This window comes from Oncorhynchus mykiss, chromosome 31 (genome assembly GCF_013265735.2).
Source record: "Oncorhynchus mykiss isolate Arlee chromosome 31, USDA_OmykA_1.1, whole genome shotgun sequence".
Lineage (NCBI taxonomy): Eukaryota > Metazoa > Chordata > Actinopteri > Salmoniformes > Salmonidae > Oncorhynchus > Oncorhynchus mykiss.
Window position 1 is genome coordinate 38967773 of NC_050571.1, and position 27260 is coordinate 38995032.

A 27260-nucleotide genomic window follows, 5' to 3' on the forward strand; every position below is an offset into this window, starting at 1 on the left:
TGAACAGCACTGGAGCATGTCAAATATAACACGTAGTTAGAATATAGCATAAATAAATCTAATATAATTCAATGGAATCGAACATAAGTTTTTCCCATTTCCTATTTCTACACTTGACATTTTCCCCCATAGATCAAAGAAGAATGAAATTCCAGTCAAATAGAGCTTCAATGAATAGGCCCCCCAAACAATTAATTGTAACGATTAATTATTCCAAAATGTGCATTTGAGTAGACTATTTGCTCTTTGAATAGCCTATCTGTATGTGCTATTCCAGTTTCTGTCATTGGATGGCGACAAAAGATAGCTTTGTAGGCCACAATACATTGTCCTCCGGCTCCATTTTTGTAAATGGACTCGCCCATGAGCCTCCCCTTGTGTCAGTCACCATGGTGGCATACAGCAAAAAGCTGTGGCGGCGGACCCATCGTCACTTTTAAACCCATCATAATGATTTTTTAAAGGTTGCCTTTGTACATGTAGCCTATACATTTATTATTACAAAAAATGGACAACCGGTTATTGTCAGGATAGATTAGTAGTTTGATATTTTATTTGAAGGCGGATACATTGAATTGTGGCAAAATCAAGAATGCTGAAGATACATATATTTGCTTTTAGCGTCGGCTTGGATAAAGGAACAGTTCTTCCATAATACAACTGTATAGCGACACGTCTACTGGGACTTGGATTCAGGATTCTTCGAGCCGCACCTTAATAGCAAGTTTTTTTTTGTTGGGATCGGTGGCAGCCTTTTGATATCGGTTTGGGGACAGAAGAAACCCCTAGGCTCACATTGTGGCCTGGCCATTGTGGCCTGGGACTGATCCATTTCCGATCTTTCGACCACTGGAGTTCTCTTATTAGTGGATAACAGACTGACTGTGGCTTGGTCTGTGAATATCCAGTCCGCGAATATTTGCATATTGTCAACATTCTAAGCAATTTAATTATTTGAAATTCGGGTCTTCAAAACAATGGCGTCTTATGTCGATAACAGCTTTCGTCAAGCTGTGATGATGAATCCGGCAGAAAGAACGCAACAGGTCAGTATAATTATTTGATATACCTTAAAATACTAATCTCGACATGTTGTAAAACCACTCGGTTACTATGACAGTGTTCTATCGTTCCCCCCAGCCACACCTTCACTACATTGTTACATTATTTCTGTGTGTTGCCATTCTGCTACAGTGTTACGTATCCCTGTCTACATCCCGCTAAAGCTCTATCAAGGGAGATAATCTCGAGGTACTTAAACGCAACAGGACTTGATAGTAACCCAGCCACTTATGTCACGAACACACTCAGACCTGGCACATTCCAGCAAATGTTTCCTGTTTTCAAAACGGTTATGTAAACATTCATAGGCTACATTGTTTCGCAAACAGTCAAATAACTTAGCAATTTGCTAGATGTACTATTTTATTTTATTTAAAATAGAAAGAAAAAAACATAAGCCTACACGAATGCTGTAGGCGTAAACCAAGTCTAAACAACCCTTAAATGTGTGTCAGGCATATTGAGCTTGCATGGACATTTATACAATAGTGTGTGTGTTGATTTAATAGACCATGATCAACTCTCAGATGTACACTTTAGGCCTCTCCTAGAACTGATTTGAACATTCAGGATTCCTAATCTGTAGCCTCATGTAGTCTATATCAGGTATTGGCCTGTATTGCCTTGTTTGAGATAATGCATAGCAGACTGTAGCCCAGCCCTTGATCATGGCTCTTTAGTTCCCATTACTTTACACATAAGTCATTGGACAAAAGCGTCTTCTGTACAAGGGAGTTTTGTTAAGAAACACCCCCGACGCTCAGTCAGAACTTTAACACACATCGCTTGTGGTATGGTTTTGGAAGCATAAGGATCATATCTTTCATATTAGCAAAAAAATGTTAAATTGAGACTTTTTTTTATAGGGTTAGTGTTCTCACACGGCCATATCTCCATGTTACAGCGCTTGTTTACGGAAGACAGACGGAAGACAAGCGGCAACCACCTGCACTAATTGGCTATCTAGCATGCTCCGAACACCTGTGTGTAAGCGTAACTCAGGAAGTAACTCCTTTTATTCGAAGGATTCTTTCTCGCTGATGAAAGATAGCACCATATGTTCATAAAGCCGTATTGCAAGTGATGACTATTCATGTTTCTAATCGTTCACATGAGCCAGTTGTGGGCGAAGCAAATGGCTGTAAACTGTAGGGAAAAGGCAGAATGCAGCCTAGAGTTTGCGAGAGCGAGCTGTAGCCTAAGAATGTAGTGTTAAGGAGTGTAGCCAAGCGACCGTTACACCTTAACATCCAAGGTCCTTATAATGTATGTTATGTTGGAGGGAGGCTGGCTCAGGGAGCCAAAAGTCAATTTACGTTACTCCGTCTAAACATGAATCGATCCTTAATTGCGACATGGTTCTACAAACATAAAACCCTTTACTTTAATATCAAAAGACACTTCACACATGCAAAATATACACTTACTGTTTTAACCAGGTTTAACACAGTTGTAGCTGACGGTATTTTTCAGTTACAACACTTTTCCTTCCTTCCTTTACACACAAATTGGCAAATTAGATAGCTAATTAGCACAGGTGGTTGCCTCAGTGTTCCGGCTCAGTCCATTTAAATTCAATCACTTTTTGACTGCACCCCTTTTGATTTGAACGAAACCTTCCATACATATTCCATTGTAGAAGTGCTCAGAAGGTGATGTTTTTGATGCCAAAACATTCAAGCTGTAAAGGTCCTCAAAGGTGACCTATTTTGCATACCCCAAAAGTTCACAGAAGTACAAGTAAAGGTTGATCTATCAATTAGTTAGTGTTTTACTGATATCAATTTGTTTCTGAATTTATTAAGTGATTCAAACTAAAATCACTAACAGAAATTCCATTAAAATAAAAAAATGAATTTCTGCAGTTGAATTGTGTACAATCATGGGAAATCATAGTAGTCGCAAACCACAGTTGGGTCACCTGCTACTGTCCTCCCGTCCACTGGCATACTGTTATGTTCAGCTGATAACTGTTTTCTTTCTGTCATCTGGTGGTCAACTCTTGACAACCTCGCTCTCTCCCTCCCCTGGCTCTCTGGCTTTCCTGTTTCTTACTGACACCTACCTATGGGACCACTCTTTCCATTTACTGTAACCAGCGTCCTCACCCACTGAGCACCAAACGACACTGGACGTGCATGGATGTTGAAAAGTCATTGACATTTGGTCAGTCCGCCCTGACCTTGATTTCAACATCCACAGATGTCCTTTTTTTGGTCCGGTCTGGACCAGCCTTCATTTCAATGTCCACAGACATCTGGACCAGCCTTCATTTGTCCCAAAAAGTGATGTCTCTGTTTGACAAATGTGGACAGCACAGTACAGTAGTGCACGCTAAAGAAAAGTAGAGTTCAGTGCAGAAAAGTACAGTAGAGGAGCAGAGTTCAGTACAGTAAACATTAGAGGATGGCAAAAGGGAATAGCTAGTCACAACTGAATGCATTCAACCAAAATGTTGAACACATTTAACCCAACCTCTCTGATTTAGAGAGGTGCGGGGGGCTGCCTTAATCCACGTCATTGGTGCAGAGAGCACAGTTGAGTAAACTATAATGTACTGAACGATACTCTACTGTATTGTACTGAAATCTACTGTACTGAACTATACTCTACTTGACTATACTATTGTTGCACGGTATACCGAAACGTCAATGCTTTTTCTATACTAGAACAAAATTTGTTCGGTACCCAAAAACATTTCATTCACTTAATCGGTCTCTCTTTCACGTCTCTCCATCAGCCAGAGATTATCTATTGCCTCAGCGAACACTGTGTGTGTGTGTGTGTGTGTGTGTGTGTGTGTGTGTGTGAATAGGTCTCCGACGAGCCGCACCCGTTTTGCCTCGTGAAGGACATCATTACTGGTTAGAGAGAGTGTGCACTTTTATGAAAGAAGCTACTTCTATGCAAATGTTGATCAGTACAATAAAAGTCCCAAATGGAAGGGAGAAAGATTGTTTGTCATCTGTAACCCCATGAAAGCATCCAAAACAAGCTCAATCAATCAATCAATGCACGCCCACAGTCCTATTGAATATGCATTCACCTGTATTGTGAATAGACAAAGGCTACATCTTGATTCACCCAGTTTATCATTAGAGATTTACCATTCAAAGAAATTATTACCATTACGTTATGTAGTTAGATTGGTATTTTTTTTCACTGTTGGCTGTCTCTGAAATATTTTGGCATTAATCATTTCAAATGTAATGCTATTGAACTTAAAACATGCCCAACAATTGAACAAAGCAGTAGCTGAGTTTGTCTGGATCAAGTGCCTTTCTTTTTCTGTTCCGGTATCGTTTTGGTAATGAGTATTGCTATGTTATCGAGTTTCATGATACTAAACCTGGTATCGAAGTCAAAATTCTGGTTTTGTGTCATTCTGGTATTGTGACATACCTGTATTGAACTCTACTCCACTGTTGTGTGCTGTATTGCACTTTTAAAAATAAAGTTATTTGATTTATTAGACAATATTTTAAAACACAATACAACCAAACGTGGATACAGTACAATGCCATTAAAATCAATGAGGATGACACAAAGTTACAAGTATTTCCATTGTGGTCCTCATGAAAATACAAAATATACACAAGATTATAACAAGATTTTACTCTACAGAGCTATAATTTGATGTCCAAACTTGTGAAACATAGACGTCTATGATTGGTTCAGATTTGGTCCGATCCGGACCAACCATATTTGGTCTTGTTTGGCGGCGGAGCTCATTAAAATAATAGCTAGTGTGTAGAATAACACCCAACTATGCAAAGGAGGATATTGCACGTCTACCTTTTTGCATACCTATTTAGGATACATCACCATGAAGGGAATTACATTTATATCCACAATTATGCATTTCTTTCTAGTACAGGTCAAGGAACCATGATGAAATTCAGTTGCCACAATTTTGTTACCAGATGTAAATACACTTCACTTACTGTAGTTCAATAACCAAAATATATATTTTCAAACTCAAGATGTCATAGCTTTACACCCCATTCTTTCTGCAGACATTTTGAATCTTAATTCAGAGCAGGTATTTTTAATGGTCACAAAAAACGGAGTGAGATTTTACTGCAATTCTGTTATCAAGCTTTGAATCTGCACAGGTCTTCCAGTGAATGTGTCTTCATAGTTTTCAGTGTAAATTGTTAAAAGTAGTCATTGTGCGTGGAGTTGTATGGTTTGTTCAACTTTGAAATCAATGTTTTTTTGTTTTGCATACATTTGTAAGTGAAAAATCTGAATCAGCATAATTGCGCTACTTTGGAAGTGCCCCCCACACAATTATTTATTGTAAGTATTCGCTTCGTATTTCCAGAACATTTCAACCATTAGGCAATGGGCCTTGCGGTTTGATGGCAGCAAGGGATACGCACAACAATAGCCCAGAGAATCAATAGACCACCAATTAAAATAGTGGGCAAGCTGTTGCTGGCACAGTGACACAGCCACATGTTGATGCATCTGTCTATCTGACATTGCAGAGACAATTAAACGGCTGTCAAGTGTTGTCATTGATGACTCGTTAACCGTGTGCTAGTGTGCCAACACATTTCGTGCATGTTTCATTAAACCTCATAGTGGTGGTGACATGAGTAAAGAAGTCTTTTGAAAAATGTGGACTGACCACAGTCACCAGACAAGTTATCCTTGAAGTATGTCCGGAATATTTTGAATTATAACTGGACAGGCCCTCCCTGTGCACTTTTTTTGTTTTGGAATTGTAACTTGTCACTCGTTCAAATGTTAAACTAGTAGTGTCCCCCATTAGCAACTGACCGTGTTTGTCCTATTGGAGATGGCATGGCCTCTTGGGATTAAACACAGTGTTCGGACTGGTGTGGATTTTGCCATTTTAAAGCGCTAATCGTGACCTGGCATGCATGGTGGTAGCCTACTGAGATGCAGTGAGATTTTCTATGGAACTGTTGCCTTTGCTTGCCTAGGTTGCTGTTCAGTACTTTGTGGTGACTGTATTACACAAACCACTATATATACACAATATTTCTATTGGGGAAACGGAGGAAAGATTAAAGCTATAATTAGAAACACACAGGCTACTTTTTTGCCTAAGATGCAGGAGCCATCCAAGAAGGGACAATGAGTCAAAGGCTCGTCTGCTCCTTGTAATTGTTTAGGCAGCGGCATGAACAGTCAGCAAGACCTCTGGCTGACAGTGAATCATATCATGTAGCTCAAACGTCAGAGCTCAGACTGTGTCCTTGTGTGCTGGATTTAGCAAAGGATTAGCATAGTAGTCAAGCAGTGGCTAGGAATATCCAAGTGAAAAGGCAGTGCGAAGAAGGTGGAGACAGGAGCCGGGAGGGTCAGCGAGAGGGTGGAAGCTTTCTTTCTCCGGTGACAGCATCCTGAGTGGAGAAGCGTCAGGATGCTTTTTGAACCAGGCCAACAGGAAGGAAGGGCTGATTGCAAAAGAGAGGAGAGAACACTTTTGAAGTGACTGTTTTTATGATGCTTGTTTGTGTGTGGTTTCTGGTTTGTGATCTCTGGCTTATTTTGATCACCCAGTCAGAACAGAAGCATGTGAGACGGGCTTAATTGAGAAATAAAACGGATTGAGAATAACTTTTGTCTCATGCTTTTGTTAGCTTCTGGGCAAATCCATTAAAAATGTGACATTTTATTTAACCTTTTTTTTTTGACTAGGCAAGAACTCAATCACTTTTGACAGCATCCCTTTTGATTAAAACAACACTTTCCATACATGTTTGCCCATCAGAAAGTGATTTGTTGGACCTGAATGCCAAAACATTCAGGAGATAAAGGTATTCAAAGGTGACCCATTTTGCATACCCCACCATACCATGAAACATCCATGTTTTCATCACTGGAAAAGATAAACAGTCAAGTTTGTCATTTAAAAGCTTATAGTGTTGTCAAACTATTTTGTTATGATTTTTTTTTAAAGTCCTCTGAAACATGACCTGCCACGCCGTGCTTCTTAACACCTGGTCGCTGGGACTCCCGGTCACAGCCTGTTGCTGGGATCGAACCCCAGGCTGTAGTGATGCAGTGCCTTAGACCGCTGCGCCACTCGGGAGGCCTATATTTTAACTTCTAATTACTACAACAAAGATGTCCACCGTTGAATGTCAATTTAAGTGGTCGTCTATTCTATGATAAATATTTCTATGATTTCAAAAGATTCACCTATGGAGGATTGGGAGTATAATTTAAAACAACAGATATTCCCATTTAAGTCAACATCTTCTTATATGTGGACCTCCAACCATCTTCGTGGTATCATTTTGAAAGTAGAAATGTAAATCTTATTCTTATTTTTGTATGGTTACCAGCACTTCTACAATGCGAGACCATGGGACTGTAAGGTTCTATGAGATAGATACAGTGGGGCAAAAAAGTATTTAGTCAGCCACCAATTGTGCAAGTTCTCCCACTTAAAAAGATGAGAGGCCTGTAATTTTCATCATAGGTACACTTCAACTATGACAGACAAAATGTGAAAAATTCAAGAAAATCACATTGTAGTATTTTTTATGAATTTATTTGCAAGTTATGGTGGAAAATAAGTATTTGGTCACCTACAAACAAGCAAGATTTCTGGCTCTCACAGACCTGCAACTTCTTCTTTAAGAGGCTCCTCTGTCCTCCCTCGTTACCTGTATTAATGGCACCTGTTTGAACTTGTTATCAGTATAAAAGACACCTGTCCACAACCTCAAACAGTCACACTCCAAACTCCACTATGGCCAAGACCAAAGAGCTGTCAAAGGACACCAGAAACAAAATTGTAGACCTGCACCTGTTTGAACAGTCAGCATGCCAATTGCACGCTCCCTCAACTTGAGACATCTGTGGCATTATGTTGTGATTAAACTGTACATTTTAGAGTTGCCTTTTATTTTCCCCAGCACAAGGTGAACCTGTGTAATGACCATGCTGTTTAATCATCTTCTTGATATGCCACACCTGTCACGTGGATGGCCTATCTTGGCAAAGGAAAAACGCTCACTATCAGATGTAAACTAAGTTGTGCACAACATTTGAGAGAAATAAGTGTTTTGTGCGAATGGAACATGTCTGGGATCTTTTATTTCAGCTCAAACATGGGACCACCATTTTACACATTTTTGTTCAGTATATTTGATGTGTTCTGACTATCTTGGTAAAATAGAATAACACTATCATTTATGTATTCCCATAGCTATAGTTGAACTGAACATGCCTAATTCAGAACCTTGTAGTTTGCCCATAGAAAATATAGCGTTGACTATGTGCTAATAGGCTAAATGCTTCAAACTCCCAGTCCATAAAAACAAAAGCAACTTTTCTTGGCCTCATTGCTCTGCTAAACCTGTGGAATTTAGGTGATGTCACGTGTTATTCTTCTTCTTCTATATTATTATTCTATATCTATCCTACCCTGCCTTACTAAGGTCTTCGAAAGCCAAGTCAACAAACAGATTACCGACCATTTCGATTCCCACCATACCTTCTCCGCTTTGCAATCTGGTTTCAGAGCTGGTGCACCTCAGCCACGCTCAAGGCCCTAAACGATATCTTAACAATATCGATAAGAAACAATACTGTGCAGCCGTATTGACCTGGCCAAGGCTTTCGACTCTGTCAATCACCACATCCTCATCGGCAGACTCGATAGCCTTGGTTTCTCAAATGACTGCCTCGCCTGGTTCACCAACTACTTCTCTGATAGAGTTCAGTGTGTCAAATCGGAGGGCCTGTTGTCCGGGCCTCTGGCAGTTTCTATGGGGGTGCCACAGGGTTCAATTCTTGGACCGACTCTCTTCTCTGTATACATCAATGATGTCGATCTTGCTGCTGGTGAGTCTCTGATCCACCTCTACGCAGACGACACCATTCCGTATACTTCTGGCCCTTCTTTGGACTCTGTGTTAACAACCATCCAGATTAGCTTCAATGCCATACAACTCCTTCCGTGGCCTCCAATTGCTCTTAAATACAAGTAAAACTAAATGCATGCTCTTCAACCGATCGCTGCCTGCACCTGCCCGCCCGTCCAACATCACCACTCTGGACGGTTCGGTCTTAGAATATGTGGACAACTACAAATACCTAGGTGTCTGGTTAGACTGTAAACTCTCCTTCCAGACTCACATCAAACATCTCTAATCCAAAGTTAAATCTAGAATTGGCTTCCTATTTCGCAACAAAGCCTCCTTCACTCATGCTGCTAAACATACCCTCATATAACTGACTATCCTATCGATCCTCGACTTCGGTGATGTAATTTACAAAATAGCCTCCGACACTCTACTCAATAAATTGCAGTATATCACAGTGCCATCCGTTTTGTCACCAAAGCCCCATATACTATCCACCACTGCGACCTGTACGTTTTCGTTGGCTGGGCCTCTCTTCATACTCGTCGCCAAACCCACTGGCTCCAGGTCGTCTACAAGACCCTGCTAGGTAAAGTCCCCCCTTATCTCACCTCGCTGGTCACCATAGCAGCACCCACTCGTAGCACGCGCTCCAACAGGTATATCTCTCTGGTCACCCCCAAAACCAATTCTTACTTTGGCCGCCTCGCCTTCCAGTTCTCTGCTGCCAATGACTGGAACAAACTGCAAAAATCTCTGAAACTGGAGAAACACTTATCCCCCTTACTAGCTTTAAGCACCAGCTGTCAGAGCAGCTCACAAATTACTGCACCTGTACATAGCCCATCTAGAATTTAACCCATCTAGAATTTAGCCCAAACAACTACCTCTCCCCCTACTGTATTTATTGATTTATTTAGCTCCTTTGCACACCATTATTTCTATCTCTACTTTGCACATTCTTCCACTGCAAATCTACCATTCCATTGTTTATTTTTATTTTTTTACTTGCTATATTGTATTTACTTCGCCACCATGGCCTTTTTTCCCTTTACCTTCCTTATCTCACCTCATTTCCTCACATTGTATATAGACTCATTTTTCTACTGTATTATTGACTGTATGTTTGTTTTACTCCATGATTAACTCTGTGTTGTAGTTCGTGTCAAACTGCTTTGCTTTATCTTGGCCAGGTTGCAATTATAAATGAGAACTTGTTCTCAACTTGCCTACCTGGTTAAATAAAGGTGAAATAAAAAAAAATATTGTATTGAAAGTGGAGGCCGAGCTCTGGCTAAAATGGTTACACACATAGCGGTTATAATTACGTATTCATCACATTTTAAGTACAGAGGCTACATATTTCAATGGAAAAAGGTGAAGAAAAGCACTAAAAGCTCCAATGAACGATGCCCACTCTAGCTCAGAGCACAACATTTAGTCTAAGGCAGTCCCACATTGGATAATGTATTTTAGCTCACAATGACAAATGAAATGCTTACTTACCATTTACCAGCAATAGTTTCAAAATGGTAAGAAAAATGAGCTAAATACAGGAAAAATAGGAACACAGTAAAATTACAATACCGAGTCAATGTACGGGTTAGTCGAGGTAATTGAGGTAATATGTACAGTGTTGGTAGGGGTAAAATGACTATGCATAGATAATAAACATCAAGTAGTAGTAGCAGCAGCGTATGTGACAAGTGTGAAAGTGTGCTGTCGTGTCAGTGTAGTAGTGTATGGTTAGAGTCCAGTGAGTGTACATCGAGCCTGTGCAAGAGAGTCCGTGCAAAAAATAGTAATAAATAAAGGGGTCAATGTAAATAGTCTGGGAAGCCATTTGATGAACGGTTCAGCAGTCATGACTTGGTGATAGAAGCTGCTTAGAAGCCTTCTGGTCCCAGACTTGCCATATTGTAGCAGAGAAAACAACCTCTGACTTGGGTGGCTGGAGTCTTTGACAATTATTAGGGCCTTCCGCTGACACCTCCTGGTACAGACGTCCTGGATGGCATGAAGCTGGGCCCCAGTGATTTACTGGGCTGTACGCACTACCCTCTGTAGTGGCTTGCAGTTGGATGCAGAGCATTTGCCATTCCAAGTGGTCAAGATGCTCTCGATGGTGCAGCTGGAGTTTAGAAGATCTGAGGCCCCATGCTAAATATTTTCAACCTCCTGAGGGTGGGAATAGACATTGTCGTGCCCGTCACGATTGTGTTGGTGTGTTTGGACCATGATAGGTCCTTTGTTGATGTGGATACCAAGGAACTTGAGGCACTCGACCCACTCCTCTACAGCCCCATCAATTAGAATGCGGGCGTGCTCGGCCCTCCATTTCCTGTTGTTCATGATGAGCTCCTTTGTCTTGCTCACGTTGATGGAGAGGTTGTTGTTGTCCGGGAACCTCACTGCCGGATATGTGGTTACCTATCCTTACCACCTGGGGGGCGGCCCGTCAGGAAGTCCAGGATCCAGTTGCAGAGGGAGGTGTTTAGTCCCAGGGTCCTTAGCTTAGTAATGAGCTTGGCGGGCACTATGGTGTTGAATGCTGAGCTGTAGTCAATGAACAGCGTTCTCGCATGGGTGTTTCTGTTGTTCAGGTGGGAAAGGGCAGAGTGGAGTGCAATAGATATTGCGTCATCTGTGGATCTGTTGGGGTAGTATGCAAATTGGAGTGAGTTCAGTGTTTCTGGGATGATGGTGCTCATTCATCCCCAGGTCGTTGTTTAAAAGATAAGTTGGCTGAGAACAAATTATCTGGTAGTCATTTAGGGAGGTAGCATTATTGGGCACAAGGACTATGGTGGTATGTAGGTATTACAGACCGGGTCAGGGAGAGGTTGAATATGTCCGTGAAGACACTTGCTAGCTGGTCTTGCTGCCTTGTGAATGTTGACCTATTTAAAGGTCTTACTCAAATCGGCTCCAGAGAGCGCGATCACACAGTCGTCCTGAACAGCTGGTGCTCTCATGCATGGTTTATTTTTGCTTTCCTCAGTGAGCATAGAAGGCATTTAGCTTGACTGGTAGCCTCTCATCACTGGGCAGCTTGCGGTTGGTTTTCTCATCGTAATCCGTGATAGTTTGCAAGCCCTACCACATCCGACGAATGCCAGAGTCGGTGTAGTAGGATTCGATCCTAGTCCTGTATTGATGATTTGCAGGATTTCTTATAAGTGTCCAAATTAGTGTCCCGCTCCTTGAAAGCGACAGCTCCAGCATTTAGCTCAGTGCTGATGTTGCCTGTCATCCATGGCTTCTGGTTAGGATATTTACGCACGGTTGCTAAGGGGGCGACGTCGCCGACGAGCAGGTTAATGAAGCCAGTGACTGGTGTGGTATACTCCTCAATGCCATCGGATGAATCCTGGAACATATTCCAGTCTGTGCTAAAAAAAACAGTCCTGCAGCATAGCATCTGCTTCATCAGACCACTTCCATATTGAGCATGCCACTGGTACTGCACTTCTTGTTTAAGTTTTGATTGTAAGCAAGAATCAGGAGGATAGCATTATGGTCAGATTTTCCAAATGGAATGTGACAGAACAGCAGCCTCTGGTAAGATCAGTCGGACTCGAAGGATATATAAGCTCTCCACTTTGTAGGCGTCTGTGTGAGGAGTAAAGGTGATCTAGAGTTTTTTTCCCCCCTCTAGTTGCACATGTGACATGCTGGTAGAAATGAGGTAAAATGGATTTAAGATTGTCTGCATTAAAGTCCCCGGCCACTAGGAATGCCGCCTCTGGATGAGCATTTTCATGTGGCCTTATACAGCTTGTTGAGTGAGTTCTTAGTGCCAGCATCGGTTTGTGGTGGTTGATAGACGACTACGAAAAATATAGATCAGCTGTAGACCACGCTATTTACCAAGAGTTATCATGAGGTACTATAATTCAGGTGAGTAAAACCTCAAGACTTCCTTAGTATTAGACATTGCACATCAGCTGTTGTTGACAAAGAGACAGACACACACCACCTGCCCTCTGATCTTACCGGAGGCTGCTGTTCTGTCCTTCCGATGCATAGAAAACCCAGCTAACTGTATATTATCCATGTCCTTGTTCAGCCACAACTTTGTGAAACACAGGATATTACAGTTTTTAATGCCCCGTTGATCGGATAGTCTTGAATGGAGACCATCCAGTTTTTTTCTCTAGTGGTTGTACATTTGCCAGTAGAAAGGTGGATTATCCACTTGCCGACGTAGTCTCGCCAGGGTTCCGGCTCGTCGACCTCTGTAACGGCGTCTCCTTTTCATACGAATGACAGGGACTTGGGCCTGGTCCGGGAAGAGCAGTATATCCTTCGAGTCCGACTCATTAAAGAAAAAATCCTTGTCCAGTTTGAGGTGATAAATCGCTGTTCTGATGTCCAGAAGCTCTTTTCGGTCATAGGTAACAATGTACATTATGTACAAAGAAACTTTAAAACGACCTAGTGGGCAGCCATTCATTTTCTGTAACAGACTGTAGCAATGGAGGACAGGCAAATAACACATCTGAATTCCTCATTTTGCCTGGTTTGACTTGTGGTCTGCATTCTAAGTTCTAGCTACTGCAATATCTCACTGGAATACCAGGACGCTGAGTGCCAGGGTGCTCGTGTTTGTCTGTTTGTAAAAATAAAATAAAAATCGAATGAGAAGGTCAGTGAGGTAGGCTTATCCTCTATATTCAAATCCACCGTAGAGACTGGTCACAAACCGTTGCACTTTGGCACACAATTTTAACCACACTGGACTTCTAGAAACATCTGAAGAGCCGCTACCTTGTGTCTGAACCTCTTGAACAGGCTACTGTATAGTTCCCATCTCTGCGTTACAATCTGTCGGAAGTGAATTGTTTCTACTCTGTTCATAACAAAAGGTAAGATAAGAATTCATTTGCCTTTTTAAGGCAGTATTATCCAATGTGGTGAATTATGAAATATCTAGGATACCTATACAGTGGACTAAAAAAGTAGGCCTATAGGATTCTTTAGATTTGGACTTTCACATGCTAATACCACTTGTCTCTCTGTTTCAAAAATACATATATTTCAGATACATTACTGTTTTTGGAGAAGGAAAGGTGCAAATCAAGCGGGAATATTCAACAGCCTTCGTGCAATGGACTGGATGCGAACCAATAAGTAGTTAGCATCCAGTGCTCCCTCTGTACTTTCCTTCATCTTCTGTTCTAATGCTCCTGTGTGGAAGGCACACTCTGGTTAATGCCCCTTCACACTGTAGCTTTGAAGTGTGACTAGGCTGCCTGCTCTCTTCTATCACATTGCAAACCATGTTTTTGTGATCAAAGTGATTGTACACTTTGGTCTGCAGCCATACTTACTCGGGGCAGTGCAAAGTCAAGACTTAGCCCTTGTTTCTTTTGTATGCGTTAGCACTGCTCTTGGGGGGGGGGGGGGGGGGCAGCAGCAGACACACTACTTTCTTCGCGCTGCGTGGTTCCCATATCTGTCTGCGCTTGAAATATCGATGGATCGCAATTTGTTTGACGGTCGTGCATTTTGTCAGGCATGAATCTCCCTCATTGTCTCATGGAAAAGGCACGTGTCAGGTCCTTATGCTCGCATGCCTCATGAGAGATTTTTTTTTTTAAAGCAACAAAATCATCAGACATGAGTCAAGGCCCCACAGTCTAAATTACATTGTCCTTCACTGCAGAATGCGAGAGATCAACATATCACTGAACACTACATGCTTTACATAACTTCCATTTGTCCTTGACATTGTGCAAAGGGTAGACGAGAATAAACCCATGCACATGCTCAGACGCGCAATATTTACATTTTTTTGCTATTGTATTACATGGCTCATGCTGTGCTTGGCATTGAATCTAATGGCAGTAGAAGAAAACAAGCACCAGAATGGCTTATGAGTGAAAATTGCCTTTTGGCCTCGATCCCTACTGCACAGGGTAATCCTTCCTGTTTGTGAACTGGCCAGACATGAAGTGGATAAAACGGTGAGCTGATTAATTGCCTGATTAGAAGTCTGTAAATCCAAAGGGGCTGTAGTCCACTATAGAGCTAATGCTTGTTTACAAAGTTTTCCATCTTAGTGTCAAGGGTCGGCGTCTGGGCACAGATGAAATTGTATTCTACTGGCCAGTTTTTGTCTCTACTTTTGGCCAACCTGGGTCACCTTATCCATTTTCCACTTTCCAGTTGTTGGACTACCAGCAGAAACTTTTGCCAGACTCCCACTCCTAACATATCGGCTCAAGAAGCCTCATGATTTAGATGAATTACCCTAGCACTGGTGACTGGGTATATGTTGCGCCTTTTAGTATCTTTGAATGATCAATGTCTAAACAAACACTAAGCCAAAATGCATGCCGTCCTTCAACCCTCATCCTACTTGCCTGAGCATTTACATTTGTCTTCTGCCTTTATGTGAAACTAGAGCATAGATTGGGATTGTCCCACTATCTCCTCTGCTCAGATAAAATCAAAGCAGACTGTATTTTGCTTTCTGCTGACATTATGATAAAGACATCCGATCTGGCATGTGAGGGACAGTTACAAATCTTCAAAATGCTTTTCAACTATGCTCTAACTCGCAAGTAAACAATGCAAAAAACGATCTAGCCTACTAGGCAGTGAAACATTGTATTGCCCTCCCTCCACCTCTCAACCGACCTATGGCATTCAGCCAAAGTGTAAACTAGCCTCCCTGTTACGCGATGATGATAAAGTTCATCTCTGTATTGCGGTAGAGTTGTGTCCTCTGGTAATCATCGCATTTCTGTAGGTTTGGGTTTGGCCTAGTCAAGCTCCTGGCATGTGAGTTTATTTGCTAGACCATCTGGCGCATTTCCCTCAAAAGTGGAGATGTTAACCTCACAGCATGCTATCATGATCATCTAATTATCCGTCTACCTTCATAGCCAATGTGTGGTGTGGATTCTGCCGCAAGACCGCTACAGTGCATCACCCAGGGGGTTGCTAGACGTCAGTGTTGGAATGGTGGGTGAGTTTCTCTTCCCAGACAATGTAAAGGGCTTTGAGACCTAGTCTAAATTGAATTAATTTAGCTTGTCATACCACATGCTAGCATAGGCTGTGTTGTATCCACAGTTTTTTTTTTGTGTTTTTTGTTTATTTAACCAGGCAAGTCAGTTAAGAACAAATTCTTATTTTCAATGACAGCCTAGTGGGTTTAACTGCCTGTTCAGGGGCAGAACGACAGATTTGTACCTTGTCAGCTCAGGGGTTTGAACTTGCAACCTTCCGGTTACTAGTCCAACACTCTAACCACTAGGCTACCCTGCCGCCCCGTGCTGTGGAGGGTATGACTGCTTGACATGTGAACAGAAATGGCTGATTCAAATCCGTTTCTTTATGAAATGGGCACAAGCCATTGTCAAAAGAAAAATGTCAGGGGGAAAAAGGGGGGAAAAAACAAAGTAGGTTTTGACATTTTATTAAAGTAGACAGCCGGACAATAAAATGACAGGCCTGGGCATTTCCATCTAAAAGGAAGCATGAGCACCAGCATGTGAAGTTCATAGGAGCGTATCAAATTTGCTCAGTCTATATTCGTGGGAAATGAAGGCATTAGATACATTTTTCAACTATTTCCGTCCAGAAAATAATGAGTCTTAAAGGAAAGTCTTTTGATTTCTGAATAAACAGATGGGAAAATGGGATCTTTTAACATCTACCAGAAAGTCTTAAGGCATCAGAAATTCATCAAAACACAAAATTGTTGACCTATAGACAGACGCCTGCCAACTAATAGCAACACTTATATTTAGTTTTGGAGATATTGTTTACTTTCTGTAAAGTTTAAGAAATATTGCCTTGTAATTCCGTTAACAAAAACCCACCATACTGTGTCTCAAATTTCTCCATTATGAGGAGGGAGGATTCTGACAGGAAACAGAAGTAACACATCAAGGTAGACATAGACCATCCATTTAGTTATAGTGTTTTTACTGATAATCAAATCAAATCAAATTTTATTTGTCACATACACATGGTTAGCAGATGTTAATGCGAGTGTAGCGAAATGCTTGTGCTTCTAGTTCCGACAATGCAGTAATAACAAGTAATCTAACAATTCTAAAACTACTGTCTTGTACACAGTGTAAGGGGATAAAGAATATGTACATAAGGATATATGAATGAGTGATGGTACAGAGCAGCATAGGCAAGATACAGTAGATGGTATCGAGTACAGTATATACATATGAGATGAGTATGTAAACAAAGTGGCATAGTTAAAGTGGCTAGTGATACATGTATTACATGAGGATACAAGTTGATGATATAGAGTACAGTATATACGTATGCATATGAGATGAATAATGTAGGGTAAGTAACATTATATAAGGTAGCATTGTTTAAAGTGGCTAGTGATATATTTACATAATTTCCCATCAATTCCCATTATTAAAGTGGCTGGAGTTGAGTCAGTGTCAGTGTGTTGGCAGCAGCCACTCATGATATCAATTCTCCTTGCGTTAAATGATTTAAAACTCGTAATTCCATTACCAAATTGGTAACTGAATTACCAAAAAATCTGTAACGGAATTACTTCAACTGAATTGGCTACAATGGGAAATCATAAAAGTCACAAACCAAAGTTGGGTGACCTGCTGCTGTCCTCCCTTCCATTGGCATACTGTTGTGTTCAGCCAATAACATTTTTCTTTGTCTTTCTGTTGTCGAGTCAAACCAAGAGCATTAAAACAGTCCGAGTCTGCACAACCTCTCACTCTTGTCACTCACTCTCCCGTTAATGTCACCTCCCCACCTCGCACTGACACCTACCTACCCACGAGTCCCCTTTCTTTCCAGCATCCTCACCCACTAAGCACCAGGCATCCATAGACATTGGTCCGTCCACCCTGGCCTTGATGTTAGCATCCTCACAGACTGTTGTACAAGTTTGGATAGCACATTTCAGGGAGTAGAGTACCGCACAATGCAGGGTAACACCTTAGTTGAATTGACCATCTGTAACAATTCAACTATCTACTAACCTTAACCCTTGTCCTATCCCTTATTCTAAACCTAACCCTAACCTTGGCAAGCAGTTGCTTATCAACAGATAGTTTGTTGATAGTATGAAAATCCACACTATCCAAATAGTGTGACCCAGTACAGTGAGCACAATACAATACTGTACTGTATTAGACTGTACTGAACTGTGCTGTGCTGTTTCGTACTACACTACTCTGCTGTGCTGAGCAACGATGCCCAAACTTGTGAAACATGAGGTGAATGACAGTCATATCCATCGTTTACGAATTTCTATATAATACAGATCAGGGGCCTATGATTTAATTCCGTTACCGGGTGTAAATCCACTCACTTAATGGCGTTCAATAACCAAAATATATATTTTTTTTCAAACTCTTTCTGCAGACTTTACAAGAAAATCTTAATTCAGAGCAGATATTTAAGAGCTTTTGGAAAACGTGGTCACATAAAAATCAGAGGGAGATTTTACTGTGATTCTGTTACCGAAGTTTGCATCTGTACGTTTCTCCCACTAAATTCATTTTAGTAAATTCTACAACATTTTTAAGTAGGCCTTACAATATATAGAGTTGTATGGTTTGTTAAACTTTGAAATCATTGGTTTTGTTTTGCAATCATTTTGAAGTCCAAGTCAAAGTGTCATTCTGTTACCTTGGAATTTGCCCGCCTACATCAGTTGTTGTTAAAATGACGCATGCTCCTTTGCGAAATGTAAAACAATGTCCACTTCTAAGTCATCAGTCTTCAACATTTGTTTTCAAATTGCTTACCCTTGTTATTTGCGCTCCAATTGCATTACCAAAGCAGTAACTAAGCCCAACATTGTTATATTTAGTCAGAAATGAGAAATCCTCAGTTGCTCCTACGTCCCTATGGTTTCTTGTGCCCTCTACAGTGGATTGGAATCGAGGTGTAGGATTTCAAATAGAGGGATACCCTATCTGTGTAGTAGGTTCCTGAGGCATTGTCTGACCTGTGGCTGGTCACGTTTCCAAGACCCCGTCCCTCGTCTTCCCATCGGAGAAAATGTCCGTTCCTGGCCAGGCCCGATCTTAATCCAATTCTCATTGGAATGTCAGACAGTTTAATATTATTTCCCCTCTTTTGGGGAAAAAAAAGGGGTAATTATCTCGGGTAGAGCCTTGCCTTGGTTGAAACTCCGTCTAAATTATATTTTAACGGCTAAAGCCTTGGCTACCAGACTGTCAACCTCAAGATTAGCCGACCAGTCTTTCCTCATACTGTGCGTACGTGATTCTGCCTCCACAAGCTAGCTTCTTACGACATTTATTTCTCAGACTTGCGTAAGGCCTTGACAGTATGCTAAACTCTTACCGGTTACGTGTGTCTGTCAGATGACGTGACAAAAGCTATATATACAAAAATATGTGGACAACCCTTCAAATTTGTGGATTACGCTATTTCAGCCACACCCGTTGCTGACAGGTGTATAACATTGAGCACACAGCCATGCAATCTCCATAGACAAACATTGCCAGTAGAATGGCCTTACTGAAGAGCTCTGTGACTTTCAATGTGGAACTGTCATAGGATGCCACCTTCCCAACAAATCAGGTCATCAAATTTCTGCCCTGCTAGAGCTGCCCTGGTCAACTGTAAGTACTGAAATATCTAGGAGCAACAACAGCTCAGCCTTTAAGTTGTAGGCCACACAAGCTCACAGAACGGAACCGCTAAGTGCTGAAAAATTGTCTGTCCTCAGTTGCAACACTCACTACCGAGTTCCAAACTGCCTCTGGAAGCAACGTCTGCACAAAAACGGTTTTGTCGGAAGCTTCATGAATTGGGTTTCCATGGCTGAGCAGCCGCACACAAGCTTAAGATCACTATGTGCAATGCCCAGCTTTGGCTGGGGTGGTGTAAAGCTTGCCGCCATTGGACTCTGGAGCAATGGAAAAGTGTTCTTTGTAGTGATGAAAAGTGCTTCACCGGGAAGCCATACGGACGCATCTGGGTTTGGCACATGCCAGGAGAACGCTACCTGCCTTAATGAAACGTGTCAACTGTAAAGTTTGGAGGAGTAATGGTCTGGGGATGTTTTTCATGGTCCGGGCAAGGCCCCTTAGTTCCATTGAAGGGAAATCTTAACGCTAAAGCATACAATGACATTCTGTGCTTGCAACTTTGTGGCACCAGGCCCTTTTCCTGTTTCAGCATGGCAATGCCGCCATACACAAAGCGAGGTCCATATGGAAATGGTTTGTCGATCGTTGTGGAAGAACGTGACTGGCCTGCACAAAGCCCTGACCTCAAGCCCATTGAACACCTACGGGATGGATTGTAACGTCAACTGCGAGCCAGGCCTAATCGCCCAACATCACTGCCCGACCTCACTAATGCTCTTGTGGCTGAACGGAAGCATGTCCCCGCAGCAATGTTCCAACATCTAGTGGAAAGCCTTCCCAGAAGAGTGGAGGCTGTTATAGCAGCGGGGGGGGGGGGGGCTTTAACTCCATATTAATGCCCATGATCTGATGCTCTAACTTGCATGATGTATTACAGCGCATCATTTATTAATAGGATTACATCATATCTGTCGCAGACCTGGCTAATTGACTCATGCCTGGCTTGACCGCAAGCTGCCATCCACTGCCAGAGGTTTCTCCCAGATGGCATGGAATTTCCTTTGCACATAAGCCATTCCTGCTGAGAACAAATGCTTTGCATGAATCATCTTGTCATCATTAGTATTCATATTGCCAAGAATGTGGTATTTTTTTTTGTACAACACAATATTAGTGCATTTTCCTGGTAGATGTTTGTGCAATCGTCTTCTTTGGAAAGCATCGGGTAGAGTTATTTTGTGTTCTCATCAACTAGACAGACGGTCATGACGGACCTGGTGTTGCTAGCGAGCTCTCTGCCTTAAGGGTCAAGTGTGCTGCAGAGATGAGCATCAGCTGCTCCAGTATGACCTCGGCTGTCAGAAAATCAATGGCAATGCAATATTTAGCCATCGCCGTGATGCTAGTTATACGGTTAAAATCACATATCGGTTCACTTTACTCGGGAACGCATGCAGTTTTATAAGACTACAGATGAAACCAATCCTAATGAATTTAACAGGTTGGTGAAAGTGGTATCAGTATCAGCTCGACACTGCTTTACTGTACAGATTGAGTGTCTTATTCTGAGGATGGTTATTTGGCTGCCGTTTGACTTCATTTTTATAATCTCGCTCTGTCCATAATAATCTCATCATATAGGCAATACCCACATTGTATTTGCTGTTGATTACATCACTTTTTTTACACGGTGGGGTCGCAAAACATTATTTTAGATTTTTTTTTTATATCAAAAATGGTGGGCCACAACGTTTGGGAACCCCTGCTGGAGGAAACTGGTACAAAAGTATCAATATCAGACCAGAGGACATTTCTCCAAAAAGTATGATCTTTGTCCCCATGTGCAGGCATTTTTATGGCGGTTTTGGAGCAGTGGCTTCTGATGAGTGGCCTTTCAGGTTATGTCGATATAGGACACATTTTTCCGGGGATATTGATGCTTTTGTACCTGTTTCCTCCAGCATCTTCACAAGGTCCTTTGCTGTTGTTCTGCGATTGATTTGCACTTTTCGCACCAAAGTACGTTCACCTCTAGGAGACAACGCGTCTCCTTCCTGAGCGGTATGATGGCTGCGTGTTACCATGGTGTTTTATACTTGCGTACTATTGTTTGTACAGATGAACGTGGTACCTTGGAAATTGCTCCCGAGGATGAACCAGACTTGTGGAGGCCTACAATTATTTTTATCTGAGGTCTTGGCTGATTGATTTTCCCATGATGCCAAGCAATGAGGCACTGAGTTTGAAGGCAAGCCTTGAAATACATCCACAGGTACACCTCCAATTGACTCAAATGATGTCAATTAGCCTATCAGAAGCTTCTAAAGCCATGGCATAATTTTCTGTCATTTTCCAAGCTGTTTAAAGGCACACCCCACTAAGTGCATGTAAACGTCTGACCCATTGGAATTGTGATACAGTGAATGTAAGTGAAATAATCTGTCTGTAAACAATTGTTGGAAAAATTACTTGTGTCATGCACAAAGTAGATGTCCCTAATGACTTGCCAAAACTATAGTTTGTTAACAAGAAATTTGTTGAGTGGTTGAAAAACGAGTTTTAATGACTCCAACCTAAGGGTATGTAAACTTCAGACTTGAACTGTACATACATATGTATATATGGATAATTTATAAATCCAGGCACTTTTAACAGTTAGGCTGTTGATAGACCTTATTGGTTGGTTTTCTCGCTCCTCACTTTTCTTAGACAACTAAGGCAAGGGCTGTTTTCTCATCATCTAACTCTGCTGCAGCCTCCGCCGCTTTGTTCTCAACACCAATATGCTGGTTAACTTTGCTATTATGCAGAGAGCAACATGGTCTAGGAAAAGGCGGCAATTCAACAGCTCACTGATGTGCTTCAGAACCACAGGCAGCTAGTGCTATCAAACGCGGGAGAAAGCGCATGAAGTAATATCGTTTTTGTTGCACCATTTGTTCTTACATAGAATAACCACATACAATTCCAGTAGCACGTCTTCGACTGATGGTCTGTGCCACCCCCACGGCCTCCACAATGGATCAGTCCACTCAGGCAGGCGCGAATCAGACGGGTGTCTTATACACCATGACTGCCAGGCTTTTCTCTGTCACATTGAGTACCATTTTGTGACCGTAGGCCTATTTCAGGTCTAATCCCCTATACTTAAGGAACCTAAGCTAGTTGCATCCGGTAATTTGCATGTTACCTACTGTCCACCGCAGAGCTTTTAAACCAGGTCAGGCACAGTCAAGTGGTGGTCAGTCTAGTGAATTATTTATAACATGGGAGTAACCCAATTTGCAGTCCAGGGAGGGAAAAAAAAACAAACATTGTGTACTTTGTCAAGTTCCTTTAGGTGAGACGTGATACATGGGGACATTTCTGTAGCGTCAGTTGGTGGTTGGATGTAGTCCTAGGGGCTTTATTTTAGTGTTAGTATGCAACAGCAGCTCTTCCTGGGGTCCACACAAAACATGACATCATACATAACATCAATAGACAAGAACAGCTCAAGGACTGAACTCCATTCCCATTGGGTAACTATAATGACTTGTTTGAAGTGTGGCCTGATACCAGCATTGTTTGCTGTGCTCTGGCACCACTTTTAAAGATACAGTATCACGTGGTCTCCAAGACCATATGTTTGAATTGATCAATGTCAATTTGTTTTGATTTACATCAGTGTCTCACCTTTAGAATTGTCTTCATGCTTGGGCACGTGTAGCCTTTTACAAAGGCCGTGTTGTTGCCGAGGGTATGTCTGTATGTGTTTTTTTGTCTATGGCCGTCCTAAGGTTAATAATAGCGATGTCTCACTCGGCTTGCCGACGTGGCACAAGATATAGGCTCCTCCTTTATATATTACCTGCTTTGAGGATAATGTGTTTGTCTTCACAATCAGCAGTGAAATGTTTTTTTTTTTTTTGCTCTTTTTTTGGGGACTAAATAAGAACTTGGGAACATTATGTTAATCCGTACTGTAATTGGAGGGAAAGTTAACAGCCATTTATGCATGCCTCCCCATTGGTCCTGGTGCTGTGAGTCCCAACCAGCAAGTGTGGGCCTGACACAATGGCCTCTTGTTGTAACCAACTTCTGCTTTTCAAAAATCATCAAACCAACACTGGTAGTAACTGTTTTACCAAATGTTATTTGTCACATGCGCTGAATACAACAGACCTTACAGTAAAATGCTTACTTACAAGCACTTAACCAACCATGCACTTTTAAGAAAAATACCAATAAAAAAAGAAATGAAAGTAACCAATAATTAGAGCAGCAGCAAAATAAAAATAGCAAGGCTATATACAGAGGGTACCGGCTACAGAGGCGATGTGCGGGGGGCACCGGTTAGTCGAGGTAATTGAGGTAATATTTACATGTAGGTGGAGTTAATAAAGTGACTATGCAATGATAATAACAGAGTAGCAGCAGTGTAAGGGGGGAGGGGAGGCAATGCTAATTGTATGGGTAGCCATTTGATTAGATGCTCAGGAGTCTTATGGCTTGGGGGCAGAAGCTGTTTAGGAACCTCTTGGACCCAGACTTGGCACTCCGGTACTGCTTGCCATGCTGTAGCAGAGAGAACAGTCTATGAATAGGGTGGCTGGAGTCTTTGACAATTTTTAGGGCCTTCCTCTGACACCGTTTGGTTAAGAGATTTTGGATGACCGGAAGCTTGGCCCTGTGCCGTACGCACTACCCTCTGTCGTGTCTTGTGGTCAGAGGCCGAGCAGTTGCCATACCAGGCGGTGATGCAACCAGTCATGCTCTTGATGGTGCAGCTGTAAAACTTTTTGAGGATCCATGCTAAAACGTTTTGCCTCTGAGTAGGCTTTATCGTGCCCTCTTCACCACTGTCTTGGTGTGTTTGGATCATGATATGTGATGTGGACACCAAGGAACTTGAAGCTCTCAATCAGCTCCACTACAGCCCCGTCAATGAGAATAGGGGTGTGGTCGGTCCTCCTTTTCCTGTAGTCTACAATCGTCTCCTTTTGTCTTGATCACGTTGAGGGAGAGGTTGTTGTCCTTGCGCCACACGGTCAGGTCTCTGATCACCTCCCTATAAGCTGTCTCGTTGTTGTCAGTGATCACTGATCAGGCCACTGTTGTCATCGACAAACTTAATGATGGTTTTGGAGTCGTGCCTGGCCATGCAGTCATGAGTGAACAGGGAGTACAGGAGGGGACTGAGCATGCACCCCTGAGGGGCCCCGTGTTGAGGATAAGCATGGCGGATGTGTTGTTACCTACCCTTATAACCTGGGGGCAGCCCGTTAGCAAGTCCAGGATCCAGTTGCAGAGGGAGTTGTTTAGTCCCAGGGTCCTTAGCTTAGTGATGAGCTTTGAGGGCACTATGGTGTTGAACGCTGAGCTGTAGTCAATGAATAGCAATCTCACATAGGTGTTATTTTTGTCCAGGTGTGAAAGGGCCGTGTAGAGTGCAATTGCATCATCTGTGGATCTATTGGGGTGGTATGCAAATTGGAGTGGGTCTACGGTTCCTGGGATAATGGTGTTGTGAGCCGTGACGAGCCTTTCAAAGCACTTCATGGCTACAGACATGAGTGCTATGGGTCGGTAGTAATTTATGCAGGTTACCTTAGTGTTCTTGGGCACAGGGACTATGGTGGTCTGTTTGAAACATGGTGGTATTACCGACTCAGACAGGGATAGGTTGAAAATGTCAGTGTAAACACTTGCCAGTTGGTCAGCGCATGCTCGCAGTACACGTCCTGGAAATCTGTCTAGCCCTGCGGCCTTGTGAAAGTTGACCTGTTTGAAAGTCTCACTCACATCGGCTGCGGAGAGCGTGATCACACAGTCGTTCGGAACAGCTGATGCCCTCATGCATGTTTCAGTGTCACTTGCCTTGAAGCGAGCATATACGTAATTTAGCTCGTCTGGTAGGCTCGTGTCACTGGGGCAGCTCTCAGCTGTGCTTCCCTTTGTAGTCTGTAATAGTCTGCAAGCCCTGCCACATCCAACGAGCGTCGGAGTCAGTGTAGTATGATTCAATCTTAGTCCTGTGCTGACGCTTTGCCTGTTTGATGGTTTGCCGGTGGACATAGCAGGATTTCTTATAATCTTCCGGGTTAGAGTCCCGCTCCTTGAAAGTGGCAGCTCTACCCTTTAGCTCAGTACGGGTGTTGCCAGTAATCCATGACTTGTGGTTGGGGTATGTAAGTACAGTCACTAGGGTGACGACGTCATCGATGCACTCATTGATGAAGCCAGTGACTGATGTGGTGTACTCCTCAATGCCATCGGAAGAATCCCAGATCACATTCCAGTCTGTGATAGCAAAACAATCCTGTAGCTTATTATCTGCTTCATCTGACCACTTTTTTTATTTATTCACTGTTGTTTCCTGCTTTAATTTTTGCTTGTAAGCAGGAATCCGGAGGATAGAAGTATGGTCAGATTTGCAAAATGGAGGGCAAGGGAGAGTTTTGTACTTGTCTCTGTGTGTGGAGTAAAGGTTGTTTAGAGGCTTTTTCCCCTTTGGTTGCACATTTAACATGCTGGTAGAAATGAGGTAAAACAGATTTAAGTTTCCCTGCATTAAAGTCCCTGGCCATTAGGAGCGCCACCTCTGGATAAGCGTTTTCCTGTTTGCTTATGGCCGTATACAGCTCATTGAGTACGGTCTTAGTGCCAGCATCGGTGTGTAGTGGTAAACCGCTACGACGAATATAGATGTCATCTCTTGAGGCAGACAGTGTGGTCTTCAGCTTATCGTGAGATACTCTACCTCAGGCGAGCAAAACCTTGAGACTTCCTTAGATGTTGTGCACCAGCTGTTGTTTACAAATATACATGGGCCGCCGCCCCGTCTGACTGCTGTTCTATCCTGCCGATACAGTGTATACGTTCAGCCACGACTCGGTGAAACACAAGATATTACAGCTTGTGATGTCCCGTTGGTGTGTTGTACGTGCTGTTAGTTCATCCACTTTATTATCCAGCGATTGTACCCAGGCCAATAGTACCGATGGCAAAGGCAGATTAGCCTCTCGTCGCCGGATCCTTACAAGGCCACCCTAATCTCCTTCTGCGAAGCCTCTGTCTTTTCTCCTGCACATTACTGGGATGAGGGCCTGTTTGTGTGTCTGGCGGAAATTCCCTCTCGTCCAACGCAATTTAAAAATATATATATATTTGTCCAATTAAAGGTGAGTAAATCACTGTTCTGATGTCCATGAGCTCTTTTCGGTCAAAAGAGACATTATTAACATTATGTACGAAATAAATTGCGAAAAAACGCATTAAAACGGCAGCCATCCCCTCCGGTGCCATTATCACAGACTGTGGTTGTACCCATACCAAATATATATATTTAAACACATATAGCCTAGGCCAGGTGTCGGAATTAAGATAAAATGAGTTTTATTTCTGACATCTGTTCCCAAGTATTTCCACGAAATAGAAAAGAGATGTGATTGTGTCTCAATGTAATTAAGGTATGAAATTATTGTTATTTTCAAATGCAATCTATTTTTGGGCTTAGTTGTGGTCAATTTGCAGTGTACAAATAATTATAATAATTTTCCGGCCCCCGGCCATCCATGCCGACAACAATTGGCCCGCGGCTGAATCTTGGTTGCCTAGCTCTATCCTAGGCCTGCTCAACCTGTAAAGCTTAGCTTGGTTGGAAAAACGTTTTGAAGAATCTAGTACATTTTCAGCGACACCCATTGAAATTATGCCTTCTATACCACACCAGCAGAAATTACTCATATCCAGGGTCTTCATTTTCCAAATCCCCACAACTCTG

At 42.3% G+C, this 27260-nt stretch overlaps 1 protein-coding gene across 10 annotated transcripts in view; it reads left to right on the forward strand.

Annotated features, from left to right (window-relative positions):
• The first annotated feature begins 362 nt into the window (after window positions 1-362).
• The window catches only part of LOC110504162 (rap guanine nucleotide exchange factor 2), a 128364-nt gene continuing 101466 nt past the window's right edge, over window positions 363-27260 (forward strand). For 6 of the 10 annotated variants that reach the window (XM_036970350.1, XM_036970351.1, XM_036970354.1 and 3 more), the window contains exon 1: window positions 363-1046. In XM_036970350.1, coding sequence (XP_036826245.1) covers window positions 978-1046 — 69 coding nt within the window. In that variant the 5' untranslated portion in view covers window positions 363-977. The remainder of the gene's footprint in view (window positions 1047-27260) is intronic. The other 4 variants (XM_036970357.1, XM_036970353.1, XM_036970355.1 and 1 more) reach the window with 1 other exon arrangement.